This window comes from Micropterus salmoides, unplaced genomic scaffold, assembly GCF_014851395.1.
Source record: "Micropterus salmoides isolate LMB-PRFRI ecotype aquatic unplaced genomic scaffold, ASM1485139v1 Ms_hic_scaffold_2, whole genome shotgun sequence".
Taxonomy (NCBI): Eukaryota; Metazoa; Chordata; class Actinopteri; order Centrarchiformes; family Centrarchidae; genus Micropterus; species Micropterus salmoides.
Genome location: NW_024041150.1, coordinates 47,976,199 through 47,992,330, shown reverse-complemented (window position 1 = coordinate 47,992,330; position 16,132 = coordinate 47,976,199). Strand labels below are relative to the sequence as shown.

The 16,132-nt window shown below is 42.8% G+C and overlaps 2 protein-coding genes and 1 long non-coding RNA gene across 4 annotated transcripts in view; 2 read left to right on the top strand and 1 right to left on the bottom strand.

The window, feature by feature from the left end:
* LOC119913119 (butyrophilin subfamily 2 member A1-like) overlaps window positions 1-16,132 on the top strand; it is a 206,992-nt gene that overhangs the window by 149,580 nt on the left and 41,280 nt on the right. The gene's annotated exons all lie outside the window — the stretch shown is intronic.
* On the bottom strand, window positions 437-3,562 carry LOC119913121 (L-amino-acid oxidase-like). Of its 2 annotated transcripts, none has more exons than XM_038732454.1 (3): window positions 3,330-3,562; window positions 1,594-1,658; window positions 437-895 (listed from the first exon to the last, which is right to left on the bottom strand). In XM_038732454.1, exons 1-3 carry the CDS (start codon window positions 3,395-3,397, stop codon window positions 585-587), a joined length of 444 nt encoding a protein of 147 aa, XP_038588382.1. In that variant the 5' UTR covers window positions 3,398-3,562; the 3' UTR covers window positions 437-584. The 2 variants fall into 2 exon arrangements, 1 of the variants encoding a protein (XP_038588382.1); XR_005446377.1 differs by lacking the exon at window positions 3,330-3,562 and adding an exon at window positions 2,071-2,331 and having other exon boundaries at window positions 764-895.
* Window positions 2,605-3,564, top strand: LOC119913126. Its single transcript, XR_005446380.1, has 2 exons — window positions 2,605-3,214; window positions 3,320-3,564. It is a non-coding gene; the product is annotated as an uncharacterized LOC119913126 (long non-coding RNA).

The window sequence follows — 16,132 nt, the reverse complement described above, 5'->3', positions numbered from 1 at the left end:
CCTTGAGCTGCACTCTGAGTGGCTGAAGTGAACATTTGTGTGGATTTGTGGTGATATTTCTGCCTGATCAGAAGTGTTTTCAGTAGGTTTAGTTTATCCACCTCCTCCTCTCATCCAGTAGTACAGTCCCAAACGTTTCTGTGTCTGCAAACGGTCTGCACGGGCCAAATCAGCAGAGCAATAATGCAGGCTTATGCACAGTATAGGGCAGGTCGACTGTTTAAAAATATTATGAATTCTCATTAAATCATGACGTTATTCTCGTACAACTTTTTTCTGGACCTGTCAGAGATTCTAAATGAGCAGAAACCTGCTGAAACACACGAGTTAAAGTGATGGAGTTTCTAACTGAATTAAAATTATTTAATATCAGAGGTTATTTCCCCAAACAAAGACAAATACATGATAAATATTTTTATACACATTTAATGTGTATTCAAATTGGCCAAGAGCTTCTTTGAAATTGTTTGGAAAATGTTGTCCCCCTGTCCAAAATTCCCAATGGCCTGCAAATTATCACAAACCAGTGTGGTTACAGGGGTTAGGGAGAAGTTAAAAGGAGCCCTGCATGTAATTTATTCCCCCTAGACTCCATATTGGGTTAATCTGCAGGCCCCCAAACCCCCAAATATTTTGGTAGAAATATTATCTGTGTATGTGTGTGTATGTACCGTGTGTCCGGCGTCTTGCAGTAACTTGGCAGCTGTCAGTCCAGCCATGCCAGCTCCAACAATAACAACATGATGAGGTGTTTTAGTTTTTGGAAGGCCCGTCTGCACAGTCTGCAGCAGCTCATCGTAGTCATTGTCGTTCAGACAATCATCCAGGTGTTGCTTCAGGTAGTTTGCAGAAGTGTGACTGGGGTACAGTGTGAGCAGCAGCACACTGACAGCAACTGGAAAGACACACACACACAAACAAACACACACAAACAAACACACACGATCCAACTTTAATCAAATTATTTAATCTTTATTGATTCACTGTAGTTGCTTTTTCCCCTGAAGCAAAGTTGTAGAGCCAAAATCTAGTTGAGCCGCTACACCAGAGACACTCAACTGTACTTGACCCTGTTTGCATCACATTTACAGTGAATACGTTTCTGTTCCGACATTTACAGGCTGGAGTTTCCTCGGTCGAATAAAATTCTTCTAGACAAGCAAAAATTGACTCATTTATAATTCTGGTCTCCTTTGAAAGGTCAGAAGCTAAGGAATATAAATCCCCATTGTACATTAACATATTTATTTTACCATTACAGATTACATGGAGATGAAATACAGAAAAAAATAGCAAAAATTGACTCATTTAATCATAAACTGATGAAAACCAAACTGTAGAAGTGTAAACCTCACAGAGCAGAAGTATAACTGTCTTCAGTGGGTTTGAATCACAGGGAAAAAATCAAAGGACTGCAGAGAGGAAATGTGCACTTTCAGCACATATTCTCTTTTAGGCTACTCGTGGACAGAACTCGACACTATTTACTACCAGCCAGATCAGGTTGCCAAAAGTGTTTACAGAACAAAGTGTCTCAAAGACAGTAAAAGTTTAAGTGTTCCTTCAATATTAATTTTGCTAGAAAATACTCACAGAATTTCCATTTTGGCTCACGCAGATCCATCTCAGTTATTAAGACTATTACGTCTTCTTTCCCTCTTCGGTGACATGAAGAGGATGAAGAAGAGAAATATACACAATAGACAGCAGGTTTTAATCCTGGAACATTGTGACTTCTCTGTCTGACAAAACTGTGTCAATTTGTCAAAGACATTTACTTTTGAATTCAATGTAATTTGATGATCATATTATTTAAACATGTACAGAATTTATTTAACAAAAGAAAACCTGAAGAAACTCTCAAGAAAAACACAATCATGTGATTGTGAGTGTAACTCAGTTTTGAGAAAATGTTTACATAATGTTTTACACATTCTGTAAATTCCTTAAATGTACATATTTGCTATTAAAACCTAGATTGTTTTCTTTTAACTGAATTATATGTTATTATTTGCACGTTTGAATTTTAGTCTAAGATAAAAAATAAATAAAATGACTGATGATTCTTACCCTTTGAAGAGCTAAAATGACAGAATCTGCCGTTAGAGAAACCTGAAGGGAAACTGTGGCCTCTTAAACACGTTCATTTAGTGCTGGCCTTATATCTCGTCAGACAAGCATGACTGCAAATAGTATGACTTCATGTGTTTTTTTAACATTAGCATTATTCACCAATTCCTCAGAATCAGGTGATCAATAACAACCGGTCTAGAAAAACTAACATTCACCTGTTTAAAACAAACACCCTTTTCCAGGAAACACACTTAAAATAACAAACCCAAAATGAATCAGGAATAACTCTTCAATCATTTGGCCTAAATGCATAATTCTGGTCTCCTTTGAAAGGTCAGAAGCTAAGGAATATAAATCCCCATTGTACATTAACATATTTATTTTACCATTACAGACTACATGGAGATGAAATACAGAAAAAAATATGATATTTTCAAAAAGCTATATTTTAATGCAATAAACCATCAAAACTGTTGCTCGGGACGCCCCCCTGAACCCCCTGGTCCCTCTGCTCCGCTCTCGGGACGCCCGCCCGAACCCCCTGGTCCCTCTGCTCCGCCCTCGGGACACCCCCCTGAACTCCCTGGTCTCTCTGCTCCGCTCTTGGGACACCCCCCTGAACTCCCTGGTCCAGCAGCTCTGCCATCCAGCATCCCGTCTGGCCCTGTTCCCTCAGTTCTGCCCTGCCTGTTCGCCTGACCCTTCCCAGCTCTGTCCCCCTCTCTGTGTCTCGTTTCTTTTGGACCCTGGACCCCCGCCAACCGGATCCCCCCCCCCCACGGACTTCTTCCCAGCCAACTGGGAGGTCCGCCTGGAGGCGTCCATTGAGGAGGGGGCCCTGTTGTGGTGGCAGCCCGGCTGACGGTGAGTGTCCTGGTTATTTCTCCTGTTTTATCTGTGATTCTGTTGTCCCTGGAGTTTTCCTGTACTCTGCCTGTCTCCCTGTGTCTCCTCCCCTGCGTGTGCTCTCCCTCTCTCTCTCTCTCCCTCCACTCCTGAGCCCAGCTAACGACCTGCACCTGCACCTCATCAGCCACCTCCTCTGCCTGCCACACCTGCCAGCAATCAGCCTCATCTCCAACAGTACTTCTGCCCTGGTTCTCCACTGCATTGCTGCTTGATCGTCGTTGCTCCTAACCCGGTGCCGCTTGATCTCTCAAGTTATCACATAACCTGCATGATCTGTCTCACTGTCCTTGGTTTTTCCAGAGCCACTAACCTTGTTTGTCTGTCTGTCTCTCCCCAGGTTCACTCACCCTCGTCCTCTGTCAAGTCGGCTGGGCTCGCTCACCTGCCCTCTCCCCTCGGACTTTCCCCACGGCATCCTCCCAGTTCTCCCGTGCCTCGTTTCTTCCTCAGCCCCCGGTGCCCCCTGGCCCTCTGGTCTCAGTCTCCTCGGTTACCCGTGCCTGCGTCTCCCCGGCTTCCACCTCTCCCCTCAACTTCAGTCCCTCAACCCCTTCTTTCCCCTAAATAAATTAATATCCACAAGGTTGTGTCCTCTCACCTCATGGGAACCCTGTCAAACATGAACTAAAAGGAGATAATAAAGTTTTATTTCAGTTATTGATTATTCTTGCTTTTCTCTACCCACATGCTTGTCATTCATGTCTTTATTGTACATTGGAATTGGTATGGTATTTTTAACTGGGGACAGCTGAAAATAAGCCTTTTTGGCTAACTCTGGCATATTTTCTGAAATGTTATCAATATCCATTGTCCTTGTCAAAGTAACTTATTAAATTATTAAATCCTTTGGTCGACATTAAAAAATAATGTGTTTAGCAAACTTATCACTTGTATTTTATAGTAAGAAAATCAACTCTCCCTAAAGGCTCAGTCACATCAGCATTAAAAACAACAATATTTTTCAATCAGAGGTGGATCTAGAAAAATATTTATGGGGTGGCGAGAGGGTGGCAGGAATTTTTGAGGGGTGGTAACATATGGCAGATGTGTGTATATATACTGAATTTAATCACAGTTATCACAGTTTGATGAGAAATAGTATGTACACACTACAAAAGGGCACAGGCTGCAATTTAGGGACTCATACAAACAAACTTAATATCATGCAATCAATGTCTTGCATTTGAGGTTTCATGTGAAACTGTTCATATTAGGAATAAGTGATCATACAATGTGATCTCACTTAATAGGAGATAGAAGTATGATAACACTACTTCAGGTGGGGCATTATCACAGGAAAGGCATTAAGGTAAGACACAGGTGCTGAGTCGCAGATGTGTGAGATTGTTTTTGACAGAAAGGCAGCATTGCAGCATTTGCACAAGAAGAAACCATGATGGGGACTCGAGAGAGACTTAAGTCGCGAACACAGTGACTTCAGACTCAACTTGAGAATCGTCCTAAAAAGACTTTAGACTCGACTCGGACTCGAGGTGCGGGACTCATGAGCAATGTTTATTTTTTAAGAAACGTCTGATGAGCGTGCTGTTATTCCCCTCCCTCCGTTACCTATAACCTGCCTACGTAACACGTAGCATCTGCTGCGCGGCCGCACGTGAGAGAGGACAACAAACACCAGCAGCTGCTGAGTCATTCATCATAAACTTTGGCTTTAAAACTTCATACAACAAGACCCAAACAAAGACGCGCTGAACGCAAAATAGTTTAGAAACCTGTGGTGAGTAAACATGTTTAGCTCAGCATCGGCCATCTAACGTTAGCTTGCTAAGATGAATGAGCGTTTGTTTACTTGTGGTAGTCAATTAACATAATTATTTAGGTCTGCCATCACCTTAATTATTGCCGTTGGTTGGAAAGAGGTTACAGGTTTATTGTTAATCAGGTAACCTTACTTTTATTTAGGTATAACGTTACACTGGTTTGTGAGTCTGCAAGATGTGTTGACTTGCAATAGTTTAAGCTGTCATTGACTGTAGACGCATTGTACATTAGGCTACGTGGTTTGTTCTCTGTAAATTAAAAACAGGTTTGTTGTTGATTATGCAACGTCACAGTTTTATTTAGTTAACACAACACTGGGTTTAAGAGTCTGGGGAGTGTTTTGACTTACAGCATTTAATAAGCCGTCAATAATTGCATTGCACGTTACATGGTTGTGCTCTGTAAATGAAAAACAGGTTACAGTTATAGAATTCCTTATAGCTATGCTATGTTTTAGCAACCTGGATTGAACGCAGCAGGTGTTACAACATTCGTAATAACCACAAGAGACGTGAGACTTGAGAGCATCTCTGGAATAAACTATAGAAAGAAAAACATACCCATTAGAGATCTATGGACTGAGCTGTACTAAAGTGAGCATAACTACACTGTAAATAAATGGGTCAAGGCACTCAAACAAGGTACTGGACATCACTTTTATTGTTACGGTTAGTGGTGGTGTGACCTCAGGCGGGCGGCCTGAAGGCAGAGCAGGGGGAGAACAGAGTTTGGAAGGTCGTCTGAGCAGGCCAGGGGGACAAAACAGTTCAGGAGGTCGTCCCGGGGGGCGACCCAGACGGCCGTGTAGAGCAGAGGGAAAACAGAGTTCAGAGGGTCCACAGAGTTCAGGAGGTCGTCAGGGGGGGTGACCTCCTGAACTCTGAGGACCACGGACGAGACAGCTGGGCTGAGGACCACGGACGAGACACGAGGAGCTGGTGCCGGTCGGTCCACCGATGGAGCACGAGGAACAGGAATCGGCTGGGCCACCAACGGAGCTGGTCTTGGTCGGGCCACCGACGAGGAACCAGGAGCCGGGGATCCGGAGAACACGCAGGAGCTGGTGAAAGCAACAGGCTAGACAGCTGAATGCTGCTGCTGAGCCGAGTAGCATGGTAGTAATGAGTCCCTCAACCACGGCTTGGCAGCAACTCTTCCATGAGCCAGAGACCCAAAAGCTTCCCGTTCCAGATCATCAAGGGCTTCCTTCCACAAAACTTTTAACTCGATTAAGTCGCATACTAGCTTGCAAAGTTCATCCGAGTAGTCTGCTGGGTCCATTTCTGTTCCGGTCATTCTGTTCCGGTCAGGGTGGTGTGGAGGCAGGCTGGAGGACCCAAACGCAGGACGCAAGGCAGAGGAGGAACAGTTGAATGGAGTTTAATACAAACTAAAGGCGAGCACACTTACAAGCAGAGTGGCTGATCAACAGAGTCCAAAAACAGGTTATCCAAAGGTACAGGGTGACAAGACAAGTTACAGGAAGGCAGAGAGTATATACACGACAGACTGGGGGGTAACATGAACAATGACCGGACAAAGACAAGACAGAAACACCAGGTATATATACAGACACACAGGGACTAACGAGCAGGGCGGGAGCAACACAGGTGACAGACATGAGGCTAACGAGGGAGAGACAGCAGGAAAACAGAGATGCAGGCAGGCAGAGACAACAGGGGGTAACAGAGAGAACACTTAGACAAGCAGACATGGGTGAATAACCAAGAATGCACAAGTACGAGCTAAACAGAACCAGTAATGAACAAGGGAAGACACAAGACAAAACGGGAACACAAGACCAGGAGTAAACACAAAAGATATTAACTAATGTAAGGACTAGTAACTAACTGAACAAGACTACACAGAGAAACACAGAACCTAAAACAGACTTAAACAGGAAAGACATGAACACAAAAACCACACTCCTAACATTTATTGTTTACTCAGAACACACATTCTCCCCATTTTGTCCCTCAGTAGCTTGATTTTCCAAGTACAGTATATACAATATTCACAGCAGTTAAGGTGACATGAAAGGGACATTTCATGCATGTAAATATGAGCTGTTGTATCAACAAATCAACAAAAAGGCTCACAGAGTTACAAAAGGGTATGTTACATCAAAATCTCCACAACCCTGAAAAGAAGTCACATAAAAACATACATTTTGCTCCCAGTCTGAAAAACTACAAAACATTTTGTGAGTAGGTTCATACAGGCCTTTCCTGGATAGTTTCATACTGTATATACAAAAAAAGAACATTAAAAACAACAATAATAACAACACTGCTTCATGTTCAGCAGGATTTACATTTTTAACTTTGTTTCTCACGCTTTTGGTTTTATTGAAGGTAATATCAGATTTTATCAGTTGCCAAAACAAAGATCTAAATACAGAAATTTAAAGTACAGATTATGTTAAGGTAATCTTTTTAACAGATTTGTAAAGGTCACCAGTGAACATAACATGAAGTTACCATGCCTATAACAGCTGAATGCGGCGATTTTCATGTTGCTCAGCAAAACGCTTCACAAATTTATCTAGCTCTAATGCCTTTGTGTGTTTTGATTCAATGCTGAGGACAGCCAAACTCGATAGTCTCTTTTCTGTCATAGTTGACCGCAAATAAGTCTTTATGAGCCTGAGAGATGAAAAACCTCATTCACAGGATGCACAAAACAACCTTGCTCTCCTTTTCCCCCTTTTGTCTGTCTAGTACTCTCCTTGTCTGATGTAACTCGTGTTTGAGATCCTAAATATTTGAATCATAAGCTTTAGCCAGTAACAGAACAGCCTCCTCTCTCAAAAAAGTTGGACGGATTTAGTGCCTGTACACCCTGCATAATGTTACAATTTGTGTTAGAAAATCTTTTTCCTATTTCTCCAATCATGTTATCCAGAACTGGATAGTACACAGAGACACAAAAAGTGTGTTTGCTATCCTGAACTACATGCTGTCTATCTTGGCCTCTTTGGTTTTTGCTGAGTTGTATCAATGTTGCTTCATTGACATAAATCAAGTGTTTCACTCCACATTTCCTCAAAAGAGGCTTGACTACAGTACTGGACCAGTGTCTCTTTAAGTGCTTCATAAGTTCAACAGCCTTATCATAGTCCACTGTTTTAGACTGAAGTGTGTCTGATAAAAAATTGGAGTCACTCAGGACCTTTCTGAACAGAACAAGACATCCAGCAAAATTCAGATCAATTTGAGCCAGTATCCCTCTTGCTATACAGCTCTTTGTGGATCGTTCTCAGATGCGATCTCTTCAAGCACCTGTACTATCGCAGGCAACCTGTCCATAACATTGCGACATGCTATGTGCCTACAGGCCCAACGTGTATCACTTAGCTGTTGGAGTTCCCTTGGTACACCATCAAACATCTCCCGCTGCACTTCTAGCCATTTGGTATGTACATAATACATAATACATACAGTCGTTCCAATAATGAGAAGAAGTTTCCTGCATCTGCCACACTTTTTACAGCGTCTACTATAACTAAGTTCAAGCAGTGTGCACTACAGTGAACATAGAAGGCATGTTTGGCTACTTATTTTATTTTTGCTTGAACACCTACATGTGCCCTGCGCATCACTGCTGCGCCATCGTAGCCCTGGTCTACAAGGTTTTTCATGAACCACACCGTTGTAAAACTATCTCAGAACAAATGACATTTGCTCTTTTTTCTGAACATCTTTAGTTTCATCAACAATAACTGAAAACTGCTTGCTCATTTTAACTTCCTGGATGATTTCCTCTTTGACCATTGCAGCCAAGCACTCAAGTATTTCATTCTGTATTGTTTTACTCGTGTATTTTGCATTATTAGCTTGTTGTTTGAGTCTTTTTTTAATGATGGGGTTATGGTTACCCAGCAGGTCTAACTAAAGAGAGAAGTGTGTTAGACTGCGACTCTGCCTCCTGGTCTCAACTCTGGGTTGTCATGGATTTGGTCCACTAATAAACTTGGCCAGATTTCTAGAAATGAGAGCTGCTCCTTCCCAAGTGGGATGGATGCCGTCTCTCCGAATCAGACCAGGTCTTCCCCAGAAAGTCTACCAATGATCAACAAAGCCCACATCGTTTGCTGGACACCACCTCGACAACCAGCGGCGGAATGACGACATGCGGCTATACATGTCATCACTGGTCAGATTTGGCAGGGGTCCAGAGAAAACTACGGTGTCATATGTTTTTGCATATGTACACACCGACTCAACATTAATCTTAGTGACCTCCGATTGGCGTAACCGGGAGTCATTACCGCCGACGTGAATAACAATCTTATTGTATTTACGTTTATGCTTAGCCAGCAGTTTCAAATAAGACTCAATGTCGCCCGCTCTGGCCCCAGGGATGCACTTAACTATGGCCGCTGGCTTCGCTAACTTCACGTTTCTCAAAATGGAGCTGCCAATGATCAGAGTTGGTTTCTCAGGGGTGCGTCGCTGAGTGGGGAAAATCTGTTAGAAACGTGAACAGGTTGATGGCCCCGTGGGCTTTGAATGCTTATGACTATTCCTCCTTCGGACAGTCACCCAGCCCCCCTTCCTGGCTGCACCGGAGATGCCGGGGGACGGCTACCAGAGGCTAACTCAGGCCGACCCGCACCACTACCGGGGACTGGCTAGCTACAGTAGCTAAAGACTGATCTACCAAGGTGCGGAGCCGGACTTCTAAATCACTGAGCCTTGCCACCACATTTGATGTGCTGCAGCAAACCTTTCAAAAGTTGAACTCATCGTTCTGCATAAATAGTTATGATTATTGATGAGTTAGTAGCCTACTTGAAATTAAAGTTGGAGACTAACTACCATGCAGCCTAGAGCATTTTAATGCACAAAGTTAATGAGTAACAAACAACCCCAAAATTAAACTGCAGTAACTGGAATTAATATTATAATATTAGTAAGCTGTATAATGTACTATTACAGTGACTATAGTAACATCATATATAATATTATCAAACTAACAGTTTATGATTATATTAATAATATACTTTTAATATAATGTTATTATATAACTCTAATAAACTCATTTATACTAGCTCCTCTTCCAGGTTGTGGGTCGAGCCTCTGCAGTGGACAGATGTAGATATAGCCAGGATGCCGTTGTGCCAATATGTGCTCCTTCTAGCCGCCTCCTCCTGAGAGCAACATGTTCTCCTTGTTCTATTATACATTTATAGAAAATACTGCTTCCTGCTTTCTTACAGTGCAGACGCTTTGCTGCTTGCTCTTGCCTCTGCTTGCATTCTTTTGCTTAAACTCTCTTTTTTTCTGCTAGAAATCAGCAGCTCTTAAATACTTTTAAATCACTGGGACTGTCAGATAAAGTTGGCTCTTGCCATACTTAAATACAAAAACATACAAAAAAATTTATGATCTTAGTGCTACGCGAGTGCGGCCTATCAATAGCACTAGCCTGTACTGCAGTGACTGGAGCTATAGCTAATGCTAATTAGCAACAAGATGCCCCCCTTCTCCACGGACGACTTCTACAAACTTCTACAGAAAATTGCAGTGCTGGAAACCAAGATCCACAGGTTAGAAGTGAAAGTGGAAGTGAATGGACTACTGTGGGAATGACACCACTTTACGGTGGACCCAATACAGTGGACAAGAGCATGCTAACACACAGCTAATTAGCAACAACAAGACTACCAAGAAGCAGGAGGCCTGTGTACTGGTAATAAATCTAAAAGTGGGAGTCCTCCCTGGAATGCTCTTGGTGCAAAGCCTAAGGGTAAATCATTTCCTGGGGAAATGGGAGGACGAGTAACAGGCAGAACCCAGCGCCCTGAGATTTATGATGCGACTGGCTGGCCTGCATTATCATCCAGGCAGAGCGCCTCTTCAACCCCTGTTCTTGGTAGGACACAGCCGTGGACAGCTGCGAAAGGGAGAGTTGGCAACAAACCTCCCCAACAACCGAGTGTGCAACAGCAGAACAGATTTTCACCACTATTGCAGGAGCCTAGATCCTCGTCTAATGACCTGGATAACCTCCCGTCCTCACACAGCAGGGTAAGGACTGAGAGTAAATTAGAAAGTAAAAGGCTGCAGGGAAAGCTAACGACTGGGCCTCAAACTCTGATTGTGGGAGACTCTGCTGTTAACAAAGCATGTGCAGTAAGAACACCAAAGTACTCAGAAAGAATCCTGCATATCGTGGCTGAACAACTACCGTGAAAAACATCATAATGCACATCGGGACCAATGATGTTGTGTAGCAACAGTCTGAAGTGTTGAAAGAGGATTTTAATAATCTGATGAACACGGTCAGCTCTTTGAATGCTGAGGTGTTTATCAGTGGCCCTATACCTCCAATCCGAAGAGGAGCTGAGAGATTCAGTAGATTGATGGCATTGAACACGTGGCTCTCAACGGCCTGAACTGTCCATTCAATGCATTTCATCAAAAACTTTTACTTTGTGTGGGACCGCAGACATCTTTTTAAGGCAGATGGACTTCGCTTTAACAAGTCAGGAGTAAAATTGTTCAGCTCCAACCTGTTTTACTTTCTGCGTCACTCATCTGTTCCATCTGCCAAGGACAAGAGACAAGAGGAATCTAAACAAGAAGAAGACCCTAACACAACACGCCAGAAACCCTGAAGGAGAGCCACCTCAGCCCCCGCCGGAAGAGAGCTCTGATCACGGGAGACAACTGAGCCAAGTGGAAGAGTCTCCACCTCCCTCACTGTAAACCAGTAGTGAGGATTCATCATCTCTACCCCCCCAATCCCCATCTAGGTCACCCTCATCTCCAGACACCCTTTCTCCCCTCTTCTCCCTGTTGGACTTCACTGATCACATGGAAGACCTGGTTAGAGCTGGGACAAAATTTACTCCCGTAACTTCCCTCACTCCACTCCCATTTTCTCTACCATAAACCCCCTCACCGTCCACCTCCACTACAGCGCCCAACCCGTCCTCCCGCTCCACAATGATGAAAAAGCCCAGTAAGCTCTGTCTGATAAGTGCTGGGTCCAGGCTACAAGGAAAATAGCACTCATGACTCTTCCATGACTCTCATGAGAAGCCGGGGCCCAATGTGCTGGTAGTCTTCTCCATCCCTGTCTTGATAGGTAACAGAAAAAGCATGGTGAATGTGTTAAGAAACAGGAAGCACTCAACAGATCCTGCAAATTTAGTATTAATTCCTCATCAGCCACAGCCTGTCGGAAAAAAGTGGGCCAGATAATGTTTTTAACACACTAAAATTAGCTTTGTTATACGGAAAAACATTTTTAATCAATGATTTTATAATCACTCACAATCTTAATTTCATGTTTTTAACTGAAACTTGGTTGGACCGAGATAACAGTGCAGCTGTCCTTATCGAGTCTACCCTCCCAACTTCAGTTTTATGAGTGAAGCTAGAGTGCATAAGAGAGGAGGTGGAGTTGTCATTTTGTTTAATGACTCCCTCCAATGCAAAAAGATATCTTATGGGAAATTTGCTTCTTTTGAATATGTGGCTGAATTCCTCTTCTTGAGCAATTACAGGCACCCTGAATACTGTGCAAACTTTTTTGATGACTTTGGTGAACTGCTGTCTATAATCTGTATTGACTTTGACTTTGAGGTTATTGTTGGTGATTTTAACATCCATGTTGACGACCCCCAGGACAGAGGGATTAAAGAACTGTGTTGTGTTCTTGATAATTATGGACTGACTCAACATGTGACGAGGCCCACGCACAATAAGGGGCACACTTTGGTCATCTCCAAGGGTCTGGATGATGTTGCTCTCTGATCATTCCAGTGTTTTCTTTGAGAGTGCTATCTGCGTGCACACAAATGTTAAAACAGAGGTGATCACAAAACGGCATATCACTGAAAACAAAAATTTATTGAGGCTTTCTCCTCAACACCCGCCCTCTCACGGGTCTCAGTCAATGAGCTTGTAGATAATTTCAGTTCTAAAATTACAAATGTATTGATGCCATTGCACCAGCCAAGGTGAAGGTGGTCTCTGGTAAGAGAAGATCTCCATGGAGAAATGCCACGCTGGTTAGAACTCAAAAAAAGAGTTTTGAAAAGCTGAACGCAGGTGGCGGAAAACAAATCTCCAGGTTCATTATGACATCTATAAAGAGAGACTTCGCATTTATAATTTAGAGCTGAGAAATGCAAGGCTGTCCTTCTTCTCTGACATCATCACCAAAAACACTAATAATGCACGTTTGCTACTGTCGACAGGATAACCAACCCTCCTGTGTCTGTAGCCTCTGAACTTCTATCCACCAGGGCCTGCAATGAATTTACCTCCTTCTTCACAGACAAAAGTCAAACAATTAGACAAGCAGTCAGTGCCTCCATGTCAGTAACAGGATATGTCTTGTCCCCGTTTCCACTTAAAAACAATTCATATAGCATGAGACAATTTGATTCTATTAACCATAAAAACCTGGAGGACATAATACAACATCTGAAATCCTCCTCATGCTGCCTTGATATTCTGCCAACAGGTTTTTTCAAAAATGTTTCTAAATGCATGGCCTCAGATTTACTACAAATTGTCAACATGTCTCTCCTCTCAGGTTAAAAAAAAGAGCAATCTAGACAGGTCACTAATGAGCAATTATAGATCCATATCAAATCTCCCATTTTTAAGTAAAATCATTGAAAAGGCTGTTTTTTAACAGCTTAGTGCTTTCTTGGCACTAAATAACTGTTTTGATGTCTTCCAGTCAGGTTTTCGACCACACCACAGCACTGAGACGGCTCTTGTTAAGGTCTTCAATTAAACACTGACAGTGGCAGAATTTCAGTCCTAGTATTATTGGATCTCAGTGCTGCATTCGACACGGTCGACCACAACATATTACTAGACAGACTTGAAAACTGGGTTGGACTTTCTGGCACAGTACTAAAATGGTTTGAATCCTACTTAAAGGACAGGGACTACTTTGTGTCTATAGGTAATCACACATCTGAGCTGACAAAAATTACATGTGGAGTTACCCAAGGCTCCATTCTGGGGCCTCTTTTGTTTAACATTTACATGCTTCTACTGGCTCAGATTATGAAAAACAACAAAATATGTTACCATAATATGCAGATGACACACAGATTTCAGACAGACAGAACCATTTCACCAGGGGACTATGATCGCCAAAACGGGGTTAGGAACTGTATTGAGCAGGTCAACGATTGTTGTTTGACCCTTATGGCCCAAAAAAGGTAAGAATTACCAAAATAAAGGTTGTGTTGTGTTAATGTACCGTTGCACAAGTATTATTCCCAACTACCAGCATTTATTTATTAAGTGAGCATCACATCAACATGTTGTTGTTATATTTCTAATTTCTTCTGTATTAACGGAGACTAAAGAGGTTTGCAGGCTACATTCACAACACACAGTTTTCCTTCAGTGGCTTTGTGTTTGCATCTGTTTGGGCTGCTCATTAATTACATTTACATTTATTCATTTAGCTGACGCTTTTATCCAAAGCAACTTACAATTGCTATTTGTGTCAGAGGTCGCATTAAAAATTAAATTAAACTCTGCTCTGTGTGAAGCACACTCCCTCATACACATAAATATGATCAGCTGGTTTCAGGAAACCAACTAACTAAACTTCATCTTCTGCCTGAAATCAAGGAGCCATGTTTCTAAACGGCCTTAGCGACGTAACTAAGGGGCGGGGCGAGACGCCGTGACATCGCGAGAACACTCCGCGGGATCCCGCAGCGCTCCTGTATCTCAGCCTGAAGAGCTCCGAGACCAGAATCCAGACTCAGTCCAGGACAACACGGTCCACCAGTCACAGCGGAGACCTGCAGGACGATGGAGAACCAGAACCCGGACCACAGGAGCCAAACAGCAGCCTCGTGCTCTGATAGCGCCGATGTTCAGGTCAGTGTTCATGACTTCATCACGAGACTAAAGACACGAGGAAGAGTCTCGAGGGTCCGTGTATCATCCGTTCATTCTGTTGTTAGAGATCAGAGCCTGAAAACCCGCTCCAGGGTTTGTGTTGACGTGGTTTGATTTCCAAAGTGTCTCCGTGGTTCCTGTTTTCATCTTGAAGAGAGGAAGCTGAAAGAAAAACTCACGAGCGTTTCTCTTTTCTTTGTTCTGTGACTGTCGGCATTTTCCCGCGCTGCGCGCGTGCAGCGCGTGTCATGGCGGAGCGCGCAGAACAAACAATGATCCGTCTGATCTGTGAGGAGGATTTCTTGTTAACTTCACTGCTGCTTGTTTTGAGATAGACTGCTTGAATCTCTGTCATGAAATCACAATTTGTTTTGGTCTAAAATGGGACAAACAACATGTTTCTGTTGTGCAAAAATCAATTAAGTTTGTACCTTTTTAAAAGATCAGATGTTTGATCCTACATCTCACATTTGACTTGACGTACAGCTAAACATGTTGTCCACTTTGTAGAAAATACCGATATAGTTCTCGTTTGGGAATTCAGCCTACAATTCAGCCAGATTTCCGGTAGATATCGGCCAGTCCTACTTCTAATGTCCTACCTAGAGCGTTTGTGTCTTGAAGCTGAGTTTGCGTAGTGTGATGACCAGAGTGTTGACAGTTCACCTCAGGACCCGGAGGCAGAGCAACCTCCTTTTGTGGATTCTTGTTTGTCTTTAGTTATTTTATAGCTTAAATTTCCTGTTTTGAAATGTTTAGTCTAAATATGTCTGATGCTTTGTTTGTTTGACAAAGTTGTTTCCAGTTTTGAAGCTGGTTTAGTTTCTTTGCAGTTTGGGCTTTTCTGAATTATGAGAACTTTGCTTTTGGGTTGGTTGTTGGCTGTCAGGACCCAGGTTGACAGGATTTCAGTAGTCAGTGATTCAGTAGTCATAAGTGTTGCTGTAACCGCTGCACTAAAGAAACACATCACAATATACCACATAAGTCACATATCAGTAATTAAATGTGAGCTGATGCACCAGAAGTGTGATCGTGTATGTAGATGTTGACTATCAAAATAAAGTCAGACGTTAATTTATCTACCGAGTCCTTTTCAGCTCGATTTACTGATGAACAGAGCGTCACTAGTTTTTAATAATGTGGATATATAACCATTTAGTCTTCTCAAACTTACCTACCCTGCCTTTAAGGTGGGTTTTGATAAGTGCTTTGAAAGAGTCCATGTCGCTGCAATCTAGGATGTGTATGGGTAAGGAGTTCCATAGGGAGCGGGCTGCAATGGTGAAAGCTCTGTCGTTCAAGACAAGCTGTTCACGGTGTATTCCTCAGAGAATTAAACACTTTTCCACAGTAATACCAAGAAAGAGGGCGTCAATTTTCTAGATGTGGTTAAAATTGTACAGATGATACTCTGACTTCCCGTTCCCATGAAGGCAGCACGAAGCTCCACCACATGTAGCTGATGGGGGAAA